Source organism: Anoplopoma fimbria, chromosome 12, assembly GCF_027596085.1.
Source record: "Anoplopoma fimbria isolate UVic2021 breed Golden Eagle Sablefish chromosome 12, Afim_UVic_2022, whole genome shotgun sequence".
Taxonomy (NCBI): Eukaryota; Metazoa; Chordata; class Actinopteri; order Perciformes; family Anoplopomatidae; genus Anoplopoma; species Anoplopoma fimbria.
The window spans coordinates 14,402,397-14,427,175 of record NC_072460.1 but is presented as its reverse complement, the minus strand read 5'-3'; the positions used below and the strand labels follow the sequence as shown (position 1 = coordinate 14,427,175).

Sequence of the window (24,779 nt, the reverse complement as noted above, 5' to 3'; positions counted from 1 at the left end):
GATCACACTGAAGGTAGGCATCATCGAACAGTCTGTTACAACAAGTGCTACAGGCTCCTGTGTCATCCAGCGGGGGGTTTTTTTCTGGAGTTTTTTTTTAATCAACCAGCTGTTGCACAGTCGCGCTGCATGACCGGCGCTCCTGTCTGCCGCCGGAACAACAGGGAATCACCGCTTAGGCTACTTCATTTTCTGACCTCTTCAGTTCTTAAGAAATTGGAAAAAATGAACTACATACATTTAAGATCACAAAGAGAAATGGCACATTGTTTATCCTTTAGATAATTCTTCCATATATCTGGATAAACATATTCTTCTCAATTGGATGTTTGTTGTGTCCATTATTCCCTAAATCACAGATTGAGCATACTTAGTAGTTGTACATATTACTTCAGAACTATTTTATGGCATCTGTAATGTTGCATTAGTATTCCTCTTTTCCATCTCAATTGTTATCAAAGATGTCCAGGATTGAGGCAAGTTAGGACCTCGGCTTGGTTTTTCTTAGACTGTAAACAGTCCTTGTGTTATAGCTTTAAGTATATATAAGTTGACACAGCTGTCACAAAAATGTAACTTTCAGATGAAAAGCTCCACTTATTACTTCCTGCCTCTAGCAGGTGATGTGCCTCTGCATTTACCTCTGTCTGGTTCAGGGTTTCATGTAAAAAAAACTATTTTTTAAAGGATTTTTGAATGGATGCTAATTTTAAATATATATATTTTAAATCTCATATACCCCCTGGAATGTTTCGATTTTTCCCTCTGCATTGTTGCATGCAGCCATTTCTCCAAACACACCCTCTTAGATTATACTCCCAACTGTTATTTATCTCCAAGCAACCCTTCTGAAGTCAGATCTCATTCACTCTCATTCTTTCTAAAACCCCTCAAATCTCAACTGACGCTCTATTCTCCTCCCACCTTTCATGGCTCACACACTCCATTCAGTGTTCATTTAATACACCTGCGTAACACAACAGGTGGAGCAAAAGATTGTTTTGTTTTTTTAAGTTAGAAATCTTCTATGGCAAAGTAGTTTTTTTGTAGTTGAGACCTAGTGATGAACAGTGTCTCTAAACACAGGAAATTTTGTTCCATTTTTGCCAATGATGGCTTTTGGTTGATATGATCACCAACCAAAAGCCATAATTGAGCCTGTTTCATCTTAACACCTTCAGTGGTTATATGCTGTACAAGCTGGTATACGTTTATCATTAGACTTGTTGCTATCTGTCTGTCCACACTGTCCAAGTTAGCAAACTGTTACTGAGAGAGAAAACAAGAGGTCAAAAAGTGGTACAATATGTGCAATATGGTTATTGTATAAGCAGATGTCAAGACTCAATGAGTATGCATGCCGCAGTTTGGCATCTGTGTGTGTTTCTCTCTGGATGTGGTGGACGTGTGTTGTTTGTACGCCACCTGAGATTAGTGATATGTAATAGAGAGTCAGACCAGATGGCCATCATTTCCTGGATTTGGCACAAAAAAGACTTCTAATATAAAATAACATTTCTGTGAATAATACTGCTTAATCCCCAATGTTGAGGAGGAACGCCGGGGTGGGTACAGTGGGAGGGATGAGAGCGTGTGTGTGTGTGTGTGTGTGTGTGTGTGTGTGTGTGTGTGTGTGTGTGTGTGTGTGTGTGTGTGTGTGTGTGTGTGTGTGTGTGTTTCACTGTTTTTGATGTAAACTGAAATGGCGATTTTATTTTGCGAGTTAATAACATGTTCCTTCATGATGATAGGCAAGGGTCACAAAGAGTTTAATGAAGATGTTAAGTAACATGAAGAGGCCTTATATGAATGTTTGAGAAGAAATAAGTGAGAGGCTGGTAGACCCAGTACAACATTGCTGGTGCAGTGACATGGAGGACAGACTCACATGGTTTTGAGCTGTTCAATTGTACTTTTCTTCCTGAGCTACAGTCAAATTGATGAAGCATTTCCTCTGGCTCAAAAATGTTCATTGCAAAACATCAAGCCATCTTAAAGACAACATCCTTGTAATGGGGGAGAGAAAATAGCACTTGTTCAGTTACCAATCACCTGATTAATTTGAATAGTTGTAATATGTTTTGTTTCTGCATAGCTAGCTTATGCCTTTGCAATACTTGGCTGCTGCCTAGGTTTCTGCACGTGAGGTATTTTTTTTCACAGTGTTAACCTAATAACAGACCCATGCTGGCACATCAATCTCCACGACAGTAATTGAGGAAGCCCTGTCAAATAACAAGAGTTGACATGTCTTTATGTGTTAATACTCATGCAACTAGCAGTGTTTATTGTTTGTTCATATCTAGGAGTAATAACAAACAATGTCACTACGTTGCAGTTGGCATACAGTAAATGGCTTCCTACCTCAGGCATAATAAGTATTTTTTATGAAACCAGAGGATTATGCAGTATACTATCTACCTAATCCTTCAGCACTATTAGATGGGATAGATATGTTTACTTCTTCTGATTGAAAGGCAGGTACCGTAGATCTGAAACATAGTCATTGCAGTATTTCGAGGACTGTCACAAGCTTTGTCCCAGGTTTGTTGCAGATGTTTTTCACAATGCAAGTGAAAGGTCTTGCAGTAATCTGTTGATTTATTCCTCTGATTGAATGAATGACCTTAGTTTGCACCTGTTGATTAACCTCTATAATTTCCTCCAATCTTGTTCTGTCAAAAGTAGGCCTACTATGTTCTGTTTTTGGATGCTCCACAGAAAGTTTTGTATTTATCAGGAAGGAAGTGATTTTGTGTGTGTGTATGTTTGTGTGTGTGTGTCTTGTCAAAAGGCCAAGGGAGGATTTTGGTCCCAGCTGCTGTGCACTGGGACTTGGCCTGGAGCCTGCAGATACACCCATGTCAGCATCAGCAGCTTACTTCTTATAAATGCCTTGTGGAGACCGCACGTAGACCACAAATCTGTCCCAGACAGACATATGGGCAAAATTTAAATTAAATGTTTCCTAGCATTTTATAAAAAAAAAAAAAAATCACTCTCTTTAATTCAATGAGATGTGTGTGCATTCAAAAGGATGTATTGGTGAACTGTTTTAACTAACACTCTGTGGATGTTTCATATTTAACAGTCACACTGGGCTGTACCAGACTGTGGATTGTAATCAATCTGCAGTTTGGAATTGTGGAATAATCTTTTGTATTAAATGAATATACAATTCTTGGTTTTCACATCACACTCATGTCTATACTCACAATTGTCCCCCAGACACATTATCAAGAAATAAAATGATCCTGTGGCAAGGGGGCTATGAATGAGTAACCTAAATATTACACATTTTACTATAATGTCAAGAGCATTACTGAATAAGTTAGAATTAAATAACTATTGGAGTGACAATGATACTGTTCAACCCTGCAGTCCAAAATTATTATGTAAATTATATTGTTTAAGCTTAATAACACAAATGATAGGTAGGTACAGTAATTCATGTTCTAAAAAAACTAAAACAATCCTTAACAGTCATCATCAACAAATTAAAAAATATATCTTCTCTCCTTCAGTGTGCACTTTATCACGCATTCACATTTTCAATTCAATTCAATTCAGTTTATTTTGTATAGCCCAGAATCACAAATTACAAATTTGCCTGGTAGTAGTAGTGGGTGTCAGAGGGCTTTACAATCTGTGCACATGCGACATCCTCTGTCCTTCCCTCACATCGGCACAGGAAAAACTCCCCTAAAAAAAACCCTTTAACAGGGAGAAAAAAGGAAGAAACCTATGGGAGAACGACAGAGGAGGGATCCTTCTCCCAGGATGGACAGAATGCAATAGATGTCATGTGTACAGAATGAGCAGCATAACAGTTCTTAGATACAACACATTCAATGTATATGACATAAATGATTCATATAATAAGACTACTTATAATAACAGCAGCAATTATTACAGTCGAATTATAGCCATGAAAATAGGGATAGTAATGTGACTAATAATAATAATCGAAGTAGCAGTGGGTGTCAGTCGGCTCACAGCAGGAGGCACCTGGTCCACTAGAAGTCCAGGTACCACAACGATTCATGGCTCTGAAACCTTTTATATACAGGTACAGAAAGCAAAAGATTGGCTTCAGGGTGGAAGTAAAGCTAAAAGACACCTAACCTTAATGGTACAGGTAATAGTAATAGTAATGTGACTAGTAATAATAATAATGGTGGTAGCAGTCGGTGTCAGCAGGGCCGTAGCAGGATGCACGTCCACGGTCCAGGTACAGCCACGATTTATAGAAGCCTGCGATTTAACGAGAAAGCACAAAGACTCCAGGGTACAAGCAAGTCAATAAGCGTAATAGTACAGGCAATAATAATAGTAATGTGACTAATAATGATAGTGGTAGTAGTAGTGGGTGTCAGCAGGGCCTCAGTAGGTGGCACGATGACAGTCCAAATATAACCCCGATTCCTGGGAACCTGCGAGGCGAGAAAGCACAAGAACTCCGGGGAAGAAGCAAAATCAGTAATGTGCATAAATAGGAGATTAATACATAAAGAAGGAGGGAGAGAAGAGGAGAGAGGAGCTCAGCGTATCCTAGGTAGTCCCCGGCTGTCTAGGCATATAGCAGCATATCTAGGGGCTGGACCAAGGCGAACCTGAACCAGCCCTAACTATAAGCGCTATCAAAAAGGAAGGTCTTAAGCTGCTCTTGAAAGTGGTGAGTGTGTCTGCCCCCGGACTGAAACTGGAACCTGGTTCCACAGAAGAGGAGCCTGATAACTGAAGGCTCTGGCTCCCATCCTACTTTTATATACTCTAGGAACCACAAGTAACCCTGCATTGATTGAGCGCAGCTCTCTAGTTGGGTAATATGGAACTATAAGTTCCTTAAGATAAGACGGTGCCTGACCAGTTAGAGCTTTGTAGGTAAGTAAAACTGAATTTTAAATTCTATTCTTGATTTAACAGGGAGCCAGTGCAGAGAAGCTAATACTGGAGTAATATGATCTCTTTTCTTAGTTTTTGTTAGAACACGTGCTGCAGCATTCTGGATCAACTGTAAAGATCTAAGAGACCTATTAGAGCAGCCTGATAATAAGGAGTTACAGTAATCTAGTCTAGAGGTAACAAATGCATGCACTAGTTTTTCTGCATCACTTTGAGACAGGATTTGCCTGATTTTCGCAATGTTACGTAAATGAAAAAAGGCTGTCCTTGAGATCTGTTTTATATAAGAGTTAAAAGACAGATCCTGGTCAAAGATAACTCCAAGGTTCTTAACGGTAGTGCTGGATGCTAGAGCAATGCCATCTAGAGAAACTATATCGTTAGATAATTGAATTCGAAGGTGATCTGGGCCTAGTAGGATAACTTCTGTTTTTTCAGAGTTTAACATTAAAAAGTTACAGGTCATCCAGGTTTTTATGTCCGTAAGACATGCTTGAAGTTTAGAGAACTGGTTAGTTTCGTCTGGCTTAATTGATAGATATAACTGGGTATCATCTGCATAACAATGAAAGTTTACTGAGTGTTTTCTGATAATATTCCCCAAGGGAAGCATATATAAGGTAAATAAAATAGGTCCAAGAACAGACCCCTGTGGAACTCCGTGACTAACCCTGGTTTTCATCGAGCTTTCATTGTTTACATATACAAACTGAGATCGGTCTGATAAATACGACTTAAACCAGCTAAGTGCGGTTCCTTTAATGCCTATAAGATGCTCCAATCTCTGTAATAGGATTTGGTGATCAATGGTATCAAATGCAGCACTAAGGTCTAGCAATACAAGTACAGAGACAAGTCCTTTGTCTGAAGCTATTAGAAGGTCATTGGTAATTTTCACCAGTGCCGTCTCTGTGCTATGATTCACTCTAAATCCTGACTGAAAATCCTCAAATTTTGATAGTTTGAACACATTTATGTATTCATCATTGCTGGACATGGTTTTCATGCACACTGTAATCTTTGCTATAGCACTTGTAGTTTCTGTGTATAGTATGGTTTATGTGAACTGCATTACCAAATGGATATTTCTAATTCATATTTCAGTATGAATGAAATCAGTGATAGAAAGATAGATAGACTTTTTTAATCAGATATTAATCTGTCAATTGCTTGCACAATTAATCGATCAATTATTATGAGTTATTAAAAAAAAGAAAATAAACAGTGAAAAATCCAAGTCATCATTTCCCACAACTGTGTTCAATACATTCATTTATTTGACTAACAGTCAAAATCCCAAACATAGTTTACTCATATATAACAAAGAGGCAGCAGGAACCAGGGAATGATTAATGAAAATTGTGTAAAATAATTAAACTTCTATTAATCAACTGATCATCAGCTCTAGTTTTTATTGTTGAACCAAACCACAATCTTTTCCTCATGTTAATCAAGTGTTTTTTGTTGCTTAACCTAGATGAACGAATGAATGAAAGTTCTGTGGCTCCAGAGGGTGTTGGCAGTTGATGCTTCAGTTGAAGCTAAAGACCACATATTTTGATATAAATAACATCAGTGGTGTGGAGTTAAAAAGAAGACCTCTGTAGCCTGCTTCTTATCTCTTCTTGAGGCTAGAATTTTGGGGCTACATTAGCTGCCACTAGCATAACGCACCCGGAACTCCAACCCAACTGATGCATCAGATATTATCCTGTATTTTTATTTCTTTTTGGTCCATTTTGAGTCTAACAATGTTACAGGAGTGTAATACTTAATCGGTGGAGTATTCTTTTAAGCGTACCTGAAATACACTTTAGTTTATACGCGTAGATTCTGATACCATATAAGCTGTAAGAGGTTAAAAGTGAAAATATTTCTCAATATGTTCTTTCGAACAGATATAGAAATATGGAGATAGAGTTAGAAATATGTGACTCGGGCAGCCATATGTGTGTGTGCGTGTGTGTGTGTGTGTGTGTGTGTGTGTGTGTGTGTGTGTGTGTGTGTGTGTGTGTGTGTGTGTGTTTGTGTTTGTGTTACTTGTGTATGTTTGCCTATCTGTGATGGCTCGCTAGTATCTGTGTTGATCTGACAGAAGAGATCGCTCGGCTTATAGCACTGAGCTACCCAGCCTGCATTAATCTGCTTAATAGGGACAAAAACTCCAGGGTCCAAAAATACCAGCAATACCAACCAATGCCTTCATTCAGCCAGAGACCCCCCCTCACCACCACAACACAGGGACATAACCAAAGGTCCAACATACAATGTCAACCATACTGTATTTACTTTTTCTTGAGGACAGAATTTCCCCAGTAGTTCTTTTGACTGAATGAAAAGTTAACACTAATGCTTTTACACTTAACAGAATCACCAACTGGGCTCAGCTGCAAACATCTGGCGCACTGCAGATTTATCTTTGTGATAATGAATATTATTCCGTAAAGTGTGTTGGAATTTGGACTATTTATTAAGCAGGATACATGCTAAATTTAAACAGCTTCGTCAGTGGAACATTTAAGCAAATTTGCATCACAGTTTAACGGCATAGTATATAGTTTATGTAGTATATAGTTTAGCGTAATATTAGTATGTATCAGTGCAGTGTCATAAAATAACGTATATTAGAAATCAGAAAGGATAATTAACCAGGATTAAAGTGTCGGTAGAAAATTGAAGAACTTCACCTTTAGAAATAAAAGGCAAATTTCTACCAACGTTTCCAGCTGACTCATTGCTGATGAAAAAAGCAGACCTGAGATCCATTTAGATTAAAATGTTAGGATTTTCACCAGTATCAAACCAGCAAGCAAAAGATCACTTGGAAATTTAATGAAGCCGCTGAAACCTCAAGCCTGAGTGGAATTACTTTGGACACACACACACAAAGACAAAAACACACACACAAAAAAAACACCTGCCAGCTAAACTGTCAGAGCTGAGGGTTTGGGAGATAATGGCTGCAATAAACTGTATTTGTATCAGGCTTGACCTCTGTGGCTCTTAAACCTTTTATCCTTTAAAAGGTCTGAAGTCCACAGTCTCGTTCTTCCTCAGTCAACAAAGAGCCTTAAAGTCAACTGACAAAATGGACATGTTGTGTGTTGTCTCTTTATGGGGAGGATGTGATTTTATCAGCTCAGTCGGAGAGAAGAGGTGTGTGTCTGAGTTTATCGTTCCTTTGTCTTCCCACTACTAACCTAAATGGTAAAGGAAATGATAAAGGGATGCTTTTGAATTGCTGCACTGTTAAGACAGTGACATGGGTGTTACAGTGGTTTATATAGCAAATTTATATTGCAAATCGTGTGGTGGAAAAGGTTAATTTTAAGTAAATGTTATACAATTATTAAAAAATGTATTACAATTTTTGTTGTTGTTTTTATTATGTTTATTTTTATTATTTTATTATTATTATTATTATCATCATCATTTTAATTTGTAAGGTTTAAAACTCTTCTCCACTTGCCGACCAGCTATAGCAAAGGATTGTAGTTAAGCTAGATCTGCCTGAACATCTGTTCATGTTTACACATGTGGTAAAGTCAGAGGTCAGCTTACTGAAATGCACAGTTGCTCAGCTCAGCATGCAAAACCGTATTTCTGATAGACTCCTATATTGTCCCACATGTATTTCCTTTTCCGCTAACAATGTTCAATGCATGCCTGTATTTGTATGCACATGGAGCAAGAATTGTTTCCTAATGGGTTGCTCTCCCACTATGACTCCCCGGGTATAAATAGAATGGCAAGAATAGGGCCACCATGGGTTTGCAGGGGCCCCATATGACACCTCTGTTATACGCTGTCCTAACACAAGTCAAGGTCGAGAAGCAATTTGTCCTCACAGCACAGCTGCTAGTATTTTTTTCAATGTATATGCAAATGTATTATAGTGTATGATATACTGTGTATGTCCATATATCTGATATGTTATATATATCGTTATTATTGTATTTATTTTTTCATTATTTTGAGTTATAAACCCTGTTAACCCCTAAATAACTTCCTTGCCCACTAATCTGTTAAATTAATAAAATTCAAGACTTCAGCACAGAACTTCTGACAGCCTGCCTTATAAAATTGGGTTTAATGTTGTCATTTATCAAATGGAAGTAGGTTCATTTTAAATTCCATGATGTTAACATCACAACATTTGATTGTGGTTATGTAATGTTGAAATGCATATCAATTTAAATATCGTTACAGTAGGAAGAATTTGTGTTTTTATGTTTAAGCCTCTATTCATTTTATCCACACAGTATTTTTGCTAATATGCGTCCTGTTTATAATGAACAAATGTACAGCACTTTTGTCATGTAATCTAGAAAAAAGTGCTGTGTTTTCAATGAATGCATAACATCTAGATTACCTTTATATTGAGTCCACAATAATAACTTTGTTTTTTTGTAGTTTTTTCTTTGTTTGCTTAAGCATTTGAAGCTATGCAGGTATACTGCAATCCATTTACATACAAATAAATGGAGTCACAATATATACAATTATTTTCAAGAGAGTATGCCAGGAAGAACACTAAGAAAATCCTAGAAATAATTAATTAAATAAACTGTAGGCAAATTTGACTGTGTAATTCATTTAGTGGTGTGTTAGTGTTCTCATATTGACACTTTTGAGGCTGAAAAGCCTAAAATGCCCTTATTTATATACTTGCATGAGTACCTTTACTTTATAACTCACAAATCCAATTGACAGGCATGAAGGGATTTAATTCTCACTATTCCACAAATGTTAGACATGTTAATAAACAGCGTTGACAAGACTCTCCACAGTAGTTGTTCACACATGCTCTAGGAATTATAAGAGTGGGGGGCAGCTTCCTTACATGCCTGTGTGTACAAATATATTTTTACAGCATGAGGACAGAGAGGTATGGCCAAGTGCGTCTGGGTGTTGCTCAGACACTCAGACGCTCAGATAATTTATGTCCGTTGCGATTACCAAAAAAAATACTTAGTGGGTGGACTTAAGAGATTCAATGTCTAGTTTTTCCCTGATCTAATAATGGACAATATCACACTAAACTTAATTATTAGTGCATGAAAACAAGGTGTACAACTTAGAAGGAGCGTATAGTTAAAGAAAGAGTTAAAGGAGGTGATGATATCTTTGAAAGTAACAGGTGGAAAGCTGTGTGGGGTGCCCATGACACTCTCTCATCAATCTTTCTTCCTGAACGTGTTGAACATCTCAATGGAGTTGTTAAACATTTATTATTTATCGTGAAACTGTGAATAAGTCAGATATGGATACGGCCTGTGTGTGTGTGTCTTGTAAATCTTCTTGGTGAGGACCAATTTGAGTTTTAGACCTTCAGAGTGAGGACATTTTTTCACCGAAAAGTGAAGACATTTTGGCTGGTCCTCACTTCTTTAAAAGCCTGTTTGACACTTCAGACTTATTAGAATAAGGTTCAGGTTAGGGTATGGGTCAGGGTACGGTAAGGGTTGAAGTTAGGCATTTAGTTGTGATAGTTAAGGTTGGGCTAAGAAAAGCATTATGTCAATGAGTGTCCTCACAAAGATAGAAGTACAGGGATATGTGTGTGTAGGGTGAGTAAGTCAAGCATGGAGAAGAGATCTGAGGATCTAATCGCTTCGTTCCACACTAGAAGGCCTTGAGCACATCACCCAGATCACTGAGAGATGGCTTATGGCTCACATGTCCAGACACACTAACACACACACACACACACACACACACACACACACACACACACACACACACACACACACACACACACACACATATATAAAATAATATGTGTATATATATATATATATATATATATATATATATATATATATATATATATATATATAGATACACATACACAAAAACAGAGACACCCACACAAAAATATCAATGGCACAATATTGACAGATTTATTTCTGCTTCCTTCTTTGTTATTCTGTGACCTGTGAGTATGCTTGTTTGCATGTGTATTGTGTGTGCTTGCATGTGGCCTTTGCCACAGCTCTAGTTACTACTCCAGCATAAGGTTACCCAATGTAGGCTGTTATAGATCAGCCATTCTGATGTCAATTGAGGAGGAAGCAGAAAGCTGCAGCAGTGGCAGAACTCTCCCGTTTTTGCTTTTTTACAGCCTAAAGTATACACATGGTCAGTAGACTTCTTGCTAAGGAAGGTAAGCTGCTTGCTGCTTGCTTGTTATTCTGTCTATGAGCTTGTTTTGGGCAGTTTATTTACCATTACCCTCTTTCTTCCTTTAAAAGAAAAGGGAGCAGCATGTCAGTTGCAGCTTTTATCACATTTCACATCGTCTTGAGTCAGATTTCACTCTGTCTTTAAGAGAAGGCATATTTTTAACCTAAGCATAGGACTTTCAAAAGAGCTGCGGCACAATTGTAATTAAAGCTAAATACCTGAATCAGTGCAAACTCTTGATCTGTTTTGGAAACCATTTGTCATTTTGGTGAGTCAGAGCAATTGCTTTCTGAGACAGACAAGGGTCGGGAGTTCTCTCTGTAACACTGAGCACAGTTACACATTGACAGGATATTGAATTATTGGAAAAACATTAGGAATTGGTTAAATGGCACAATATCATTAGCTAATTTCCAAGTATTGATCCAGGAGCAAGTGTCTTCTTCTGCACCTTCTATCTTTGGATCATGAGAAAGTTCTGCTTTTGGTTTAAGAGGGGAGGAGGGAGTTGATTAGATTTAACTTTTAAATGGCATCATATTATAATCATCATTTTATTTGATCATAGCTGCAATCCTACTGGACATCTTTACTCGTTTACTCGTTTTGAGTGATCCCTCTTCCTGTGTGCACAATCCATAATGGTTTTTGTGTCTTTTACCCCTCATTGTCATTTGTTTCCTCTGCTCTTGATAAACTGCCCCTCTTTCCTTGTCAGGGTTGCTCTCTCATCATCCTGTCTATCCACCCACCTATCAACTCCCATTCTCTCTCATTGTCACTTTCCTTTCCTTCTCTTGCATTCTGTCCCCGACCCGCCCAGTCCTTCCACCCACATCTGTCTTCCCAACAATTTTCATGTCATGGTCCTCTACCACTCAGCCGGCCCATCTCACTATCTCTGTCTCTCTCTCTCTCTCTCTCCCTCCCGCCCTCCCTCCCTCTTTCTCTTTCCCAGAAATATTGCTATTAATGGATCTGGTTTTAGATGGTGACTCATCTCCAGAGTCTTTAATTAAACATCTGCATGAAGCCTCAGCATTCGGTCACACACAATCACACATGTATAGTACATGCACTACACACACACACACACACACACACACACACACACACACACACACACACACACACACACACACACACACACACACACACACACACACACACACAGCGATGCACATTCAAACAAATGCATTCACACTAATTGATGCACAACTCAAAAAGCAGCTTACTATTAAATGTCATCTTCATGCTGATGAAAAGTCACACTAGCTCTGGTAAACTTGAATCCAGATACACATGCATGGCACAAATAAGGAGCAGAGTGGATTTCTAGAAGAAATAATGTGTCTTAATGCGGTATAAATGTGACCCTTGGTGTCTGGGGGAAGCTTGGCCCGTGCTATCACTGTACAGACAGTTAATTATGCACTAAGGTATACGCAGCCCCAGTTTCCCTGCCATGCTCTCTCCTTCTACAGCCTGCAATGGGGTCATTACAGGTAGCGTACCTTGATTCCCTTTGAGCAGGTGCAGCTGCAGTAGTTTCATATTTTGGGCAGAATTTAGATATCCTAAATTTATGCCAACAATTTGACAAAGAGATATTCAAGCATGTAACTAATAAGCCTTCCATTAGATAGTCTTGTTTATCGTTTTAACGTTTCACAGTTACATGACTCATCACAGTGCTTCCACAAAACAGTAGTCTTTCCATAACTGTGGAAAAGGTTGGTGGTTCAAACCCCTCTACCGGCAATATGCCGAGGTGTCCTTGAGCAAGACACCTAACCCCAAGTTTGTCTTTGGGATTTAATTTCCCCAAAATAAAGACTGATTATTTTATACTCTCCATTTTCTTCCTTTCTTTCCATCTTCAATCTCGCTCACCCTCTTCCTCCTTTTTCTTCCCATATTTCTGTATCTCCCTCACCCCCTCACCTTTCTCTCTCTGCTGGTTTCCAGAAAGGTGGGTATCTAAGAAACAAGGAGTCATGATAGAACATCTGCTCTCCAATGTCATATACCTGTCACCTGATAACAATTAACACAGAACAAACAATTACCATTGACAGAGACACACTGACTCTCTTTCTCTGTCTCTCACTCTACAGGTGTTGGAGGGAATAAGAAATAGAGGGCACTTTCACTTTTACCTGTTACTGTAAGTGCTTTGCTAAAGAGCTCTGGTACCCTGCTGCTGATTCTGGTGACTGAGCCTCCCATCTGTCCATCCGTGTTTGTGTTTGTTTGGAGATTGTATTACCCTGGGGCACCAATGCTTTGCACTGGCTGACCTGCAGCCATGGATGTGACCCTGGTAGACTTTGAGAGCCTAGATAACCTCGATGGCAGCTTTGAAGATGAGATGGACACCTACGCTGATGAGACAACAGCTCTCACAGTGGACATGACTCCAGAGCACAGCAGCCCTGGCAGCAACTACCTTATGCCAGCCTCACAGCTTTCCTCTAAACCTGTGCCCTCCTGCATTTGGGAATCCTCCTCATCTTTGCCCATTCCAGACGCAAAAACACTTGGAGTACCACAGTCCCAAAACATGCCAACTTCAAGTACACAAGGGCACAGTAGCTGCGCCAGTATGATCTCGAACTGGAAATTGCTGTTGAACAGTGAGGGCACGAAGGAGAGTGAGACGATCTTTAGCCGGCTTGCAAAAGAGTGCTGCGAGGATCTGTTTGTAGATAAACAAGGGCTGGATGACGGAGACCAGAAAGTCATTATTAACATCGCCGGTCTTCGTTTTGAGACACAGCTCAAAACTTTGGATCAGTTTCCTGAGACGCTGCTAGGTCATCCCTTAAAGAGGACGGACTACTTTGATCCAATGAGGAATGAGTACTTTTTCGATCGGAACCGACCAAGCTTTGACGGCATCTTGTATTATTACCAGTCGGGGGGTAAGATCAGACGTCCGGCTAACGTTCCCCTGGATGTGTTTGCAGATGAAATTGTGTTCTATGAGCTCGGAAGCGAGGCCTTGGAGCAGTTCAGAGAAGATGAAGGATTCATAAAGGATGTTGATATCCCTCTACCTAATAATGACGTGTTTAGGCAATTCTGGCTGCTGTTTGAGTACCCGGAGAGCTCAAATGCAGCCAGAGCTGTAGCACTGGTGTCGGTTTTTGTTATTGTCATATCTATAATTATTTTCTGCATGGAAACGCTGCCAGAATTCAGAGATGACTCTGACCCAATTGTGCCCACAGCGATCCAACCTTTCAACCAATCTATAATTCACAGTTCTGTGGCTCCATCTGGTGCAAAGCCCACAACTTTCTCCGATCCCTTCTTCGTTATTGAGACTGCCTGCATTGCTTGGTTCTTCTTTGAGCTGTGTGTGAGATTTCTGGTCTGTCCTAGCAAAAGGGATTTTTTCAACAACCTCATGAACATCATTGACATTATATCCATAATCCCTTATTTTTTTACCGTGATTACAGAATTGATCACGACGCCACAAGAGAGCTCAGGACAGAACATGTCTTTGGCCATTCTGCGTATCATCCGTTTGGTCAGGGTGTTTCGTATATTCAAACTCTCACGTCACTCCAAGGGGTTGCAGATCCTGGGACAGACTCTGAAGGCCAGCATGCGTGAGCTTGGCTTGTTGATCTTCTTCCTCTTCATCGGAGTCATCCTCTTCTCCAGTGCTATCTACTTTGCTGAGGTAGATGAGCCAAACACACAGTTTGTTAGCATACCCGATGGTTTCTGGTGGGCTGTGGTTACCATGACAACTGTAGGCTACGGGGACATGTGTCCCATTACCATGGGGGGAAAAATGGTCGGCACCTTGTGTGCCATCGCAGGTGTGCTGACCATTGCTTTGCCTGTTCCTGTCATTGTTTCCAACTTCAACTACTTCTATCACAGAGAGACGGCAGCAGAGGAGAAGTTACCCTTAACAGATGCTGTTGAGGAAGCCATGAAGGCTGAATCAGGTACCAACGAGGGTAGCACCATCTCGCTCAATAAAACCAACGGCATCTGACAGACCGGCAAAGGGAAATAACTGTACACAATATAGAGTTAGAGACTTTGCCACGAAGCAGGAAAGGAATATTAAAGAGAAATGACAATATGGAAATGAACTGTTATGATTTCCCTCAAATAAGAGTCTAATGGGATCAATGAGATAAATTATTTGTACTTTGTGAAAAAAGGTTTTATAAGGATATCCAGAATGTACTGTACTTACCTCTTTTGTGTTCAATATGAAAATAACACAAGAATTCATTATGTTAATGTTCAGGGTTGTATATCAACATAAGTTTAGGACTCTTCTTTAGTAGCATAGAAAAATAATAGATTTTTTTTTAAATTTTGGTCTTATTTTCAATGTCTTGGCCATAAATCCTTTTGCTTATAACATTTTGCACATCATCACCGAAATTTGTGGCGAAATTGACCCTTAACACAACTATAAAACAGTGTCTACTGGGGCCATTAAACATTGGTTCAAACCAGTCAAACTTAATGAATGGTAAAGAATGCTGGAATAGCTGATACATCATCTGATTATTTATGATGATTTATAGTTAAAGGAAGTTTGAGCAACAGGTAATGTTACACTGAAAAATATGTTTATATTGAACAATTTGGTCAATGCCTTTTTTTCACCTTCAGAATGTCTGTTCTGTGCTACAGTAACTGTGTGAAATCGTAACTGATCTGACTGATGGCCAATCACACACAAATAAGACCATGGTTGAAAAAATAACAAACAAATACAACACAATGTTCCTGTAAGAGTCTTGAATGAGTAACTTGTGTATAGTTCTAGTTTATAGCCCTTTAGAAGCATATCCTTTCTGTATTTATTTATTTATTTAAAACTTATCCACTATTGTATTTATTCATCCTCTTTGATGAGTAGCGTGGATAACAATACTCCACTAATGTTAGGATACAACCTGACTCCACTCTATGTATTGTAATGGAGTGCCTTAATTTATGTTAGGATACTGTTGACTTTGCCATTCACAATCTCGCTGTAATATCAATGTTTATCATGCATATATGCTCAGTATTTTTGCTGGTTAACCTTGGTTGAAAATGTAAACTTTGCAACCTCTCTCCATTCTATTATTTGTTTGTGAGATTTATTTTCCACAATGCTGTCAAACAGAAAAATGCATCCTTACCATAAATACAATATAACATATCTAACGTGGATCCCATTTGTTTTACTCTCCTTATAAACATCATTATTTTTGTCAATTAGTGTAAATCGTATTGATGACGTATGCCTTTCAGTGATACCGTGATCAAACACACTGAAATTAAAAGGGAAAAGGAAGAAGCCAAAGATAATTGCTGAATAAAGGGAACTGTTATGAGGCCGGGGGACAATACAGGTCACAATGTCCCATGATCCGTCTGATTTTGGAGGAGTAATTGTAAATGATGCTGTATCTGTGAAATGTTTTTCATACACTTTGTTTTATGAATATTTATTTTATAACACATTTTAATATTATAATAGAAACCTTGGGAAGGAAGAAAGTAACGTATCGATTGATATCCAGGAATATGATGCCATCTCAAAATCACACTCCTTAAATGTCTGAATTTCTGGTTTAGCATATGCTCAAAGATAATATGTACTTTATGTGTATGTGTTTTCTGTGTGTTTGACATTTGGCTTCCTGGTGGTGATGATGATTATTAAGATAGTCCCTCGTCAAAAAGTTCAGAGGCCTGAGGCCTGTGTTGTCATGACTACAAGTTTATTGCACCAACAAGACCATTATACTGTATTTGTATTTGTATACACGATAACATTTCAGTATACAGTTTATTATAATGTATGCAATATATTCTTGGATTTAAAATCATGTTCTCTCATGTTTTATGTGCGCTGATGTGTTTATCGAAAGGTGTGTGTTTTTGTGCATGTGTGTGTGTTTGTGAGACACAGAGAGGCAGTTTTATTTTCTCCTTATCTCCATCGGTGTTCCCCTTCAGGGAATATTCCGTCATTGCTGTCAGTAACCTGTCTCTGCTTTCACTGTAATGTTAGTACACACACACAGGCACACAAAGTATCTTTGGAAGTCAGCCAAACAACAATAGGATGCCAGTCTTCGGTTGACATGGAGGAGCTCTCCAGCTATTAATGCCAGTTAGCTTCACCCGATACCCTTCTCTCCGGACCCACATCAACACCTCATCTCAGGCCAACAAAGGCTCCTAAGCTAAACGTATACTTTCAATAAATACTTCTTAGTAATACTTATTACCTATTTTTCAGATAAAACACTATCTAGCAGTCACCAACAGGATCTTAAAATAAGCACTTGCTTCATTGTTCATATGTTGTAAAAATGTGTATCGGATTGTTGAATACCAAATTACAATTAGTAGATAGCTCCTGGGCAAAGTTGACGATATGTTTGTGTGACTGTGTTCAGGGAATAGAGCATAATAAGATGATGTCTGATTACAGCAGGGTTTTTTATCACTGATATGCAAAGACGTTGCTGCAGTGTAATCAACCAAATATTTACTAAGTTCTGCTGGTGAGTAATGCTGCGGTGAAAAAATTGCTTCTAAACGATGGCAAGTCTACTGTACAGTACAGTAGACAGTACAATACAATTCATAATAACACATGAACATGATTGAACATTTCCGGGAGCAGTTTTTATATACATTTTTATGAAACCATATTTATATGATTATAATATTTTTAAAACTAAAAGATCAAGTGTAGAAACACATTTAACAGTCTAGATCTGGATATGCAGAAGACATTATAAAAAGTGTGACCACATTCCTGAAATATCAAGGTATATTTTCCATGTTCGTGCAGAATATTAGATTAAAGTAGTATATTACATTAACAGCACGTCTGGTGATATACAAAACAAGTTTTGATTTGCAAAAATGTCTTATTAGCAATGCAGATTAAGACGTACTCACATGCAACTTTAGAGCTGAATCTTATTCTGTGTCACATTGCAACTGTTGTGTTATTATGCAGGGTTGTGAGCAATAACACAAACACAGTGTTTCCAACATTCAGACTCTCAGCGTGCTGCTGAAGAGAGCAGACGAGTTTTATGGCAACTCTCATGCCAAACAATTGGTTTTTTACCATTTTAGTAAAAAACTGTTGCATTTACCCTCAGGAAAACCTAAACTTAACAGGAACCCTAAACCATGAATGGATGTATGACCCAGATTATTTCTAAATGTTTGAAGGAAATGAGGTCCATCGGGGATAAAGAATGAAAACAGAGCTGGGGATGAAAAGAGAGAAAGAAGGGATGAATGACACTTGGGAGAAGACAAGAGCAGAGTTCACACGCTATGGTCTCTGGTAAGGGACTGTCGGACACATAGATAAGTTACAAGCAAGTGCGGAAAGAGGTTACACACATACAAAAAAACTGTACCCTGAAAGAATTAAGATGGTAGCATTGTTAAATGTAACTTTTTCAAAAGCTTTATCCTTGAAAGAACTTATTTAACATTTTAACTTTATATTTTTATATTTTTTGACATTGATAGTAGAGTTATGATGTCAGGATGTCAAATATCTCTCCCATGATACAGAAAAAAAAGTGTGTTCATGAAGACGTTATAGATCAGTCAGCATGGAGAATGGTAAGTGTGTGTATGTTGAAGATACTCTTTAACGCATGCAACAATAATCTATTTATCATCAATCTACATGAAAAGTACAACATGAATAACAAGTATTTCAATTGTTTACATTTTTTTGAGAGAACTTCACGAATGTGTGAGAATGATTCATCGTTATTTATGTTGATTTTCGCTGTTATCCTGAGATGTCTTCCGATGCTGTTGAACTTTGATACCAGGAATCAGGTTCATATTCTTCTCCATTGGTTTTTTAGAAAAGTATCCACTTTCACACACACAAACACAGATTTGTTCCAAAACAGGATTCCCCTGTTGGTCCTCATGGTGCCATCCTATCCATCTCAGTTGAAGTACTTTTTTTTTAATTGCACGTTCTGCCTTTTTTTGTTCACATTCAAACTAACTAAACTGTGTGATCAAAGAGCTGAAACTGCACAGATCCCTGTCAAGTGCTTAAAGATGCATGAGAGTGCTCCATCATTAACGAGATGCTTTGATGGAAAGTTTCACGCCGGAGTGAGAGATACGGGGAGCGAGAGAGAAGACATGCAGAAGAGGCATAGGATGGAGAGAGTTTGTGTGACACGGAGGAAAGAACGGGCACTCAGTTGATTTCTATTTAATGTTAGGCCTCCCTCCTCTGAGCGTCTAGCTGCATGTTTGTTTTCATCTATAATTAACTGCGTCTCGTGATAATAGCCCACTGTCATAGCGTCACTCATGCAGTACTCGAAAGACCCAGTAAAAAAATAAACACAAAATTGGATTTGTTATTTAAAAATGTTTTGTCCGATCATTTTGTAAAGAACACGATATTCATTCTTCACAAAATTTACCCACTTTTCATATTTAGACCAAATGTGATGTTCCTAATCAGTGTAAAAAGCAAAATAATTTTAAATTTGTCATTGTGGAAAAGACAATAAGTTGTATATTGATACTATTTTTTTTTCACTACGTTTGTCACTATGACTGCCTGGATGAGCAAGTGATAGCATGAGGGATGAGAAACACCAATTTAAATTAAGTCAGAAAGGAACAAAAAATAATTGTCTTTTTATATTACAACTGTTCTTATTTTCTAATCAGCATTTGACCGAATTAAATGAAAGGAAAGCCAAATGCCTACAAAAAATATATAAAAAAATATCTAGTTGTGTTTTGACTCTTAACTGCCTGAATCAAATATGAGCCTGCTAATTAGAAGTACATTGAATAGAGGATTATAATTAAGATTTTGTCACTCACACAGTCTCACGCACACCACTGGTGACTGTTGTCAATGTTTTTAAATAGAAGGGCTTGTGACCGGCCCAAAGGTCAATTCCTGCACCAGCAGGATAAATCTGCGTGGGAAAGTGAAAGCGCACTGCTTCCCCTCTCTCACATTGCCACCACTGAGGCATTTTTTGAACAAGGCTATGTTCCTGTTTTTTGAAATAGTATTGTATGAGGTACCCTGGGTAAAACCTTTGTAAAAACAAGCAGGGATACAATCGTCTCGACTGTGTGTTAGAACAGTTGTCCACCTCGTGCACTTTCTCATTTGCCAGTCATGAGAGAATAACAAACCAGTTGTGGTCACAGGATCTTCTTGTGAGACAAACTCAGAACAGAGAGTGTTTCATTGCAACCAGTCATGGGATATATTAAAGTTGTAACCTCTGACTAAAATAATACGCACAATAGATAATTAATCCTCGCTATCATTGACAGAATTAATAAAACCAGTTTTAGAACGCTACTCTTGTTGATTTTTATATTTTATAACTGAACTTTTCCTTTCTGGAAAGACTCATAAGGTTGAAAATATACGTTTTGCAAATAGCAATGCCAATTTTCAATATGGACATAAAAAATCTGACTGAAACATTTGACTATACAGATTATATAGATCTGCAAATATACATATTTTATACTGATCTTATGGGCATTACAATGTGGCACGTTACTCAGTAGGAAACACCTTCTTAATCAAGAGTAGGTGAGTAGCAAGGAGGAAAGTAAAGGCAGAGTGTAGCTCTTTTCAACATTGACAGGAAAAGAAGGTGGAGAAACTAGGAAGATAAATCAGACACACCTGTGAGCTGAGGAGCAACTAACAACAACATGGAGGAGAACAGAAAGAGGAGTGAGAGTGGCTAAAGAAAGAGATAATTAAAAGTTGACTTTCTGGAGCTCTTCGTTCATAAAGAGAAAAACAGTGATGTATATGCAAGTAAATGGGACAGTTGTTACAGGAACTGTCTCAATTTTCTGATCTTCCCTGGTCAACAATGTGCTTCTGGAAGTGTGCTGATTCCTGGAATGGGTTTGGATGTGTGTTGCTCAACAATCTTTGACCTGCTCTGATGTCGCTGTGGACTTATTTTCCTTTGTTGGACGCCAATAGTTAAGCTAAGTCCCCTTTCCTTAAACACAAGAGATAGGCTTCTCCTATCTCCTATTCTTCTGTCTGAGGTTAATATGCATTAGCCCCTCCTAATTCCTTATCTGCTCCTCTCCCTGCCCATTGCCTTGGATTTATCTGAATTTATTCAGATTATTATGTGGTTTGAATACTAAACTATGTAATTAGTGATGAAACTAAATAAATGGTTAGTTTCCTTTTTGACTTTTGTAGTGAAGGTAACTAGCTATCAGGGTTATTTCTCCAATTTGTTCATATAATAATTTTTTATTAGTTATTATTTAGTTTTAGGTGTATAATGAGATGTACTGTAAAGAGAAGAAAAGACATGATGGGTAAAACTGTCAGAATTAGGATAAATGGAGAGTGGCCAGTGTGTTTTTCAAGGAGTATGTTCCTTAGTGAATCATCATCAAGACCGTGTTTTTTCATCTAATCAACTGGACGAAAAAGAAGGAGGAGAAAATGATTAGAAGAAAAACAACTGTCAATCTGTTGCTGTTTACTCAGTTGGATCACAGGGTACTACTGAGGTCCAAGAGATCCACAGAGAACACGTGCAAACACACAAAGAACACACCCATTTATTAAAACATGCACAAGTTGTGCTCCCTGGTGAAACCTGGCAACATCTGTTTAGGTCTGCCAGTTGATTGAGTGGAAAGACTTAATCTAAATTCATCCCTAACAGATCCGACAGATTACCTTTCTTCAAAACAGACAAACAAGTTCAGAGTGATAGTTGGTCACATGGGAGTCTTAAAAGAATTTTCTAGAACTTTCTTATCTTTTGACAATTGTTCAGATGTTTATAATAACCTAAATTTAAACAGTCGACTGCCAAGCTAACAGCTCTGTGGAGCTGTACTTTGAGATAAATCCCAACTTGATAACATGCTTGCAGTGACAAATGTTAACCTGCTGATGTTTAGCAGGTGTAACGTATCCATGTTCACCCTCTTAGTTTAACATGTTACCTTAGGCTAACTAGCTCTTAACACAAAGTACATCTGAGGCTGATGGGAATGCCATCATTTTTGCAGCTATTTCTATATGGAAGACAAATTAATAAAAAAAAATGACCAGCTGGTAGCGCTAGAGGGAAAGTTAGGGAATCACCAAAGTCAGAAGGATTCATCCTCAATGCTTTGAATGTGTCAATTCCAAAAGAAATTCCTCTCAGAGTGATACTTGTGATCCTGGTAGACAATGGCGTTATTTCAAGAGGAATTTAGTGAAACTTGCAGACATACTGGAATTTATTGTGATAATAATATAATGTTTGTGTGCGTGTGATCTGAAGAGAGGGGCCAGTGGACTGTGAGTGTTTATGTGGGAGTTGAGAATATGGGATTATGAGAGTTAAAAGGCTTTGCTTCAGCAGTCAGACAATGTTGAAAACATACTCACTGTGACAAATACCACAAACACTGTGTCTGTCACGCACTGACGCAGACATACAGTAAACCACATATACAAACATGCACAATCTCAGCTAATACCATAAGTAAGGGTTTATAGATGATGAAAGTATATCTCTAATATCTTAAACCTCTCTAAATATAAACCAGTGGGCATACATACACAAACACAAACTTGCACATGTGCACACATACCAAACCAGGACAAGTGCAGGAAGAAACATGAATTACTATGCATTTCTTTTTCACGTCGTTTCTTTCCTCGAAAAAATCTTAAGACATTTTTCCTCTGATAGCAAAGCATTTTTTAAACTTCAAAACACACAAAAATACACTACAAAGTATTACTGAGAGATCAATTTCTGATTTGATTTGCTCAATGGTGTATTGATTTGTGCATGTGTTTTGAAAATAAAAGTGCAAGACCAAGGGAGACAGAGACTTTGCATGTCAGGCTGTAAAGGTCACAACCCCTCTTAATCATCTCAAAGGTCATCCTTTTTTCTCCGCACCACTTCATCTCCGTCGATCAGGAGCAGTGAGGCAATGTCACTACATCAGCATAAAGTCCCTCCTCTGCTCTCCCTCAAACAGAGCTACCCACACTTTTTATATAAGAATCAAAAACTATGACAACCAAATGTCAGTCTGCTCATGTGCCGTCACATCGCCTAAATGCGCTCTGTTCACCCTGTTGCAAGGCGGATTAGTGAAATAGAGGTATCATCACCAGAGAGAGACAGAGAGCAGAATGTGATCTAATTTTAGCAATCCCAGTCATTTCCACAAATCAAATTGTGATGGCCCTTGATATTCCAGGAGGAGGGGAGAAGAGTTGAATGTTTTTTTAATTAATAGAATCGTTTTTTGCATATCCTGAATGTATGAACCGGTGCATGTTTCAGCTGCACAGACACCACACTGTGTCTCCTGTCTGTCTTTACAAAGCCATCTGGTTTCCGGCTGACTCAGTGGCTGGTGTAGGACAGCAGCAGATGTGTGTGTAATCCGTATGACCCATCCGCACTCATTATATAAGAGGATCTATCCGCAGGTAACAGGACATCAGTATGAAAAGGACATGGAGCACAGATATCAAATGGTATTTTCCGGCTCTGCAACAACACATGTTACCATTCAGGCAGGAGTGTGAAAGGTGGATTAGCTGATCATGGGAGTGTATTTGGTGTAGCTTAGGGGTAAAGACATCATGAATTGCAATGTCTCTAGTTTATGTCTGACCGAGGGACATCTTCCAAAATTCTTGTGATGTCTCTATATCTTTTGGTAATAAAGGCATAGAAAAAGCCGTGAAAATACTTTTAAAATACTTTTGTGAATGTGGTGGAATTGTGCTCAAAAGAAAAACTATTATCTTTGCTAACAGCTGATTAAAACAGATCCAGAATGCATTTACAGTTACTCATCTTTCAGCTACTAAAGCGTTCAACAACAAAATGATTCAAAAGTGCATTTCTAGACTTGTAAATAATCAATGCAAGATGATAACATGGTTTATTCATCTAAAAAATAACTGGCTTTAAGTGGCAGCGGGGGAAAATGTACAAACTGAACTAGTGTTCTTGTATTTAACGTTGGTTTGATGTGTACTCTCCAGGACCAGTTTAGCTAAGAGATCCTGTAGACTTTCTGGTATCACAGCACTAGTTACATTCTAGTCCAGCTGGTTGTGATACACAAATGCTTAATCTTGTAGCTGTTTTATGAAATGGCATTTCAGATGTCCAAACATTTATTGTGAGCATCATCAAGAAGTTAGTTCAATTGTTTTAATTGGGAAATGAGAAGAGATATGAAAGAGAGGAAGCCAATTTAAATTAGGGACTGTGTAAAATGTTATTGAGGTGAGGAGGGGGGCCGAATCATATATTTAATCTGAGATCAAAAGAAGCAGGGTCCTGCACAGCGTTAAGATTGTTTTTGGACCTTCCCCTTGATTTAACAGTGACAGCAGTTTAATTTACCTTCCTGCATTTCTCAAAAGAGTATATTTATGGCAGAAAAACCAGCCACTTCCTATTTTTGAATAAAGAACTATTAAATCGAAAGTTAATACAGTCACTATATGAGTCACCAAGATAAATATGAATTAGATTTCATGATGTCATGGGTTCGGGTAAGCTTTCTGTTTTTTTGTTGTTGGTCAGAATGAGCTGCAGAAGGCCTAAAGAAAACTGTCTTATAGAGCAGCAGTCTGT

General features: G+C 38.3%; 1 protein-coding gene across 1 annotated transcript; it reads left to right on the top strand.

The window, feature by feature from the left end:
* The first annotated feature begins 13,399 nt into the window (after positions 1-13,399).
* Positions 13,400-15,182, top strand: kcna10a (potassium voltage-gated channel, shaker-related subfamily, member 10a). The gene has a single exon (XM_054608492.1). It carries the CDS (start codon positions 13,400-13,402, stop codon positions 15,107-15,109), a length of 1,710 nt encoding a protein of 569 aa, XP_054464467.1. The 3' UTR covers positions 15,110-15,182.
* The last annotated feature ends 9,597 nt before the right edge of the window (positions 15,183-24,779 follow it).

Bases quoted from the DNA above. Each gene is read 5' to 3' on its own strand.
- kcna10a (XM_054608492.1), top strand. From the start codon at position 13,400: ATGGATGTGACCCTGGTAGACTTTGAGAGCCTAGATAACCTCGATGGC.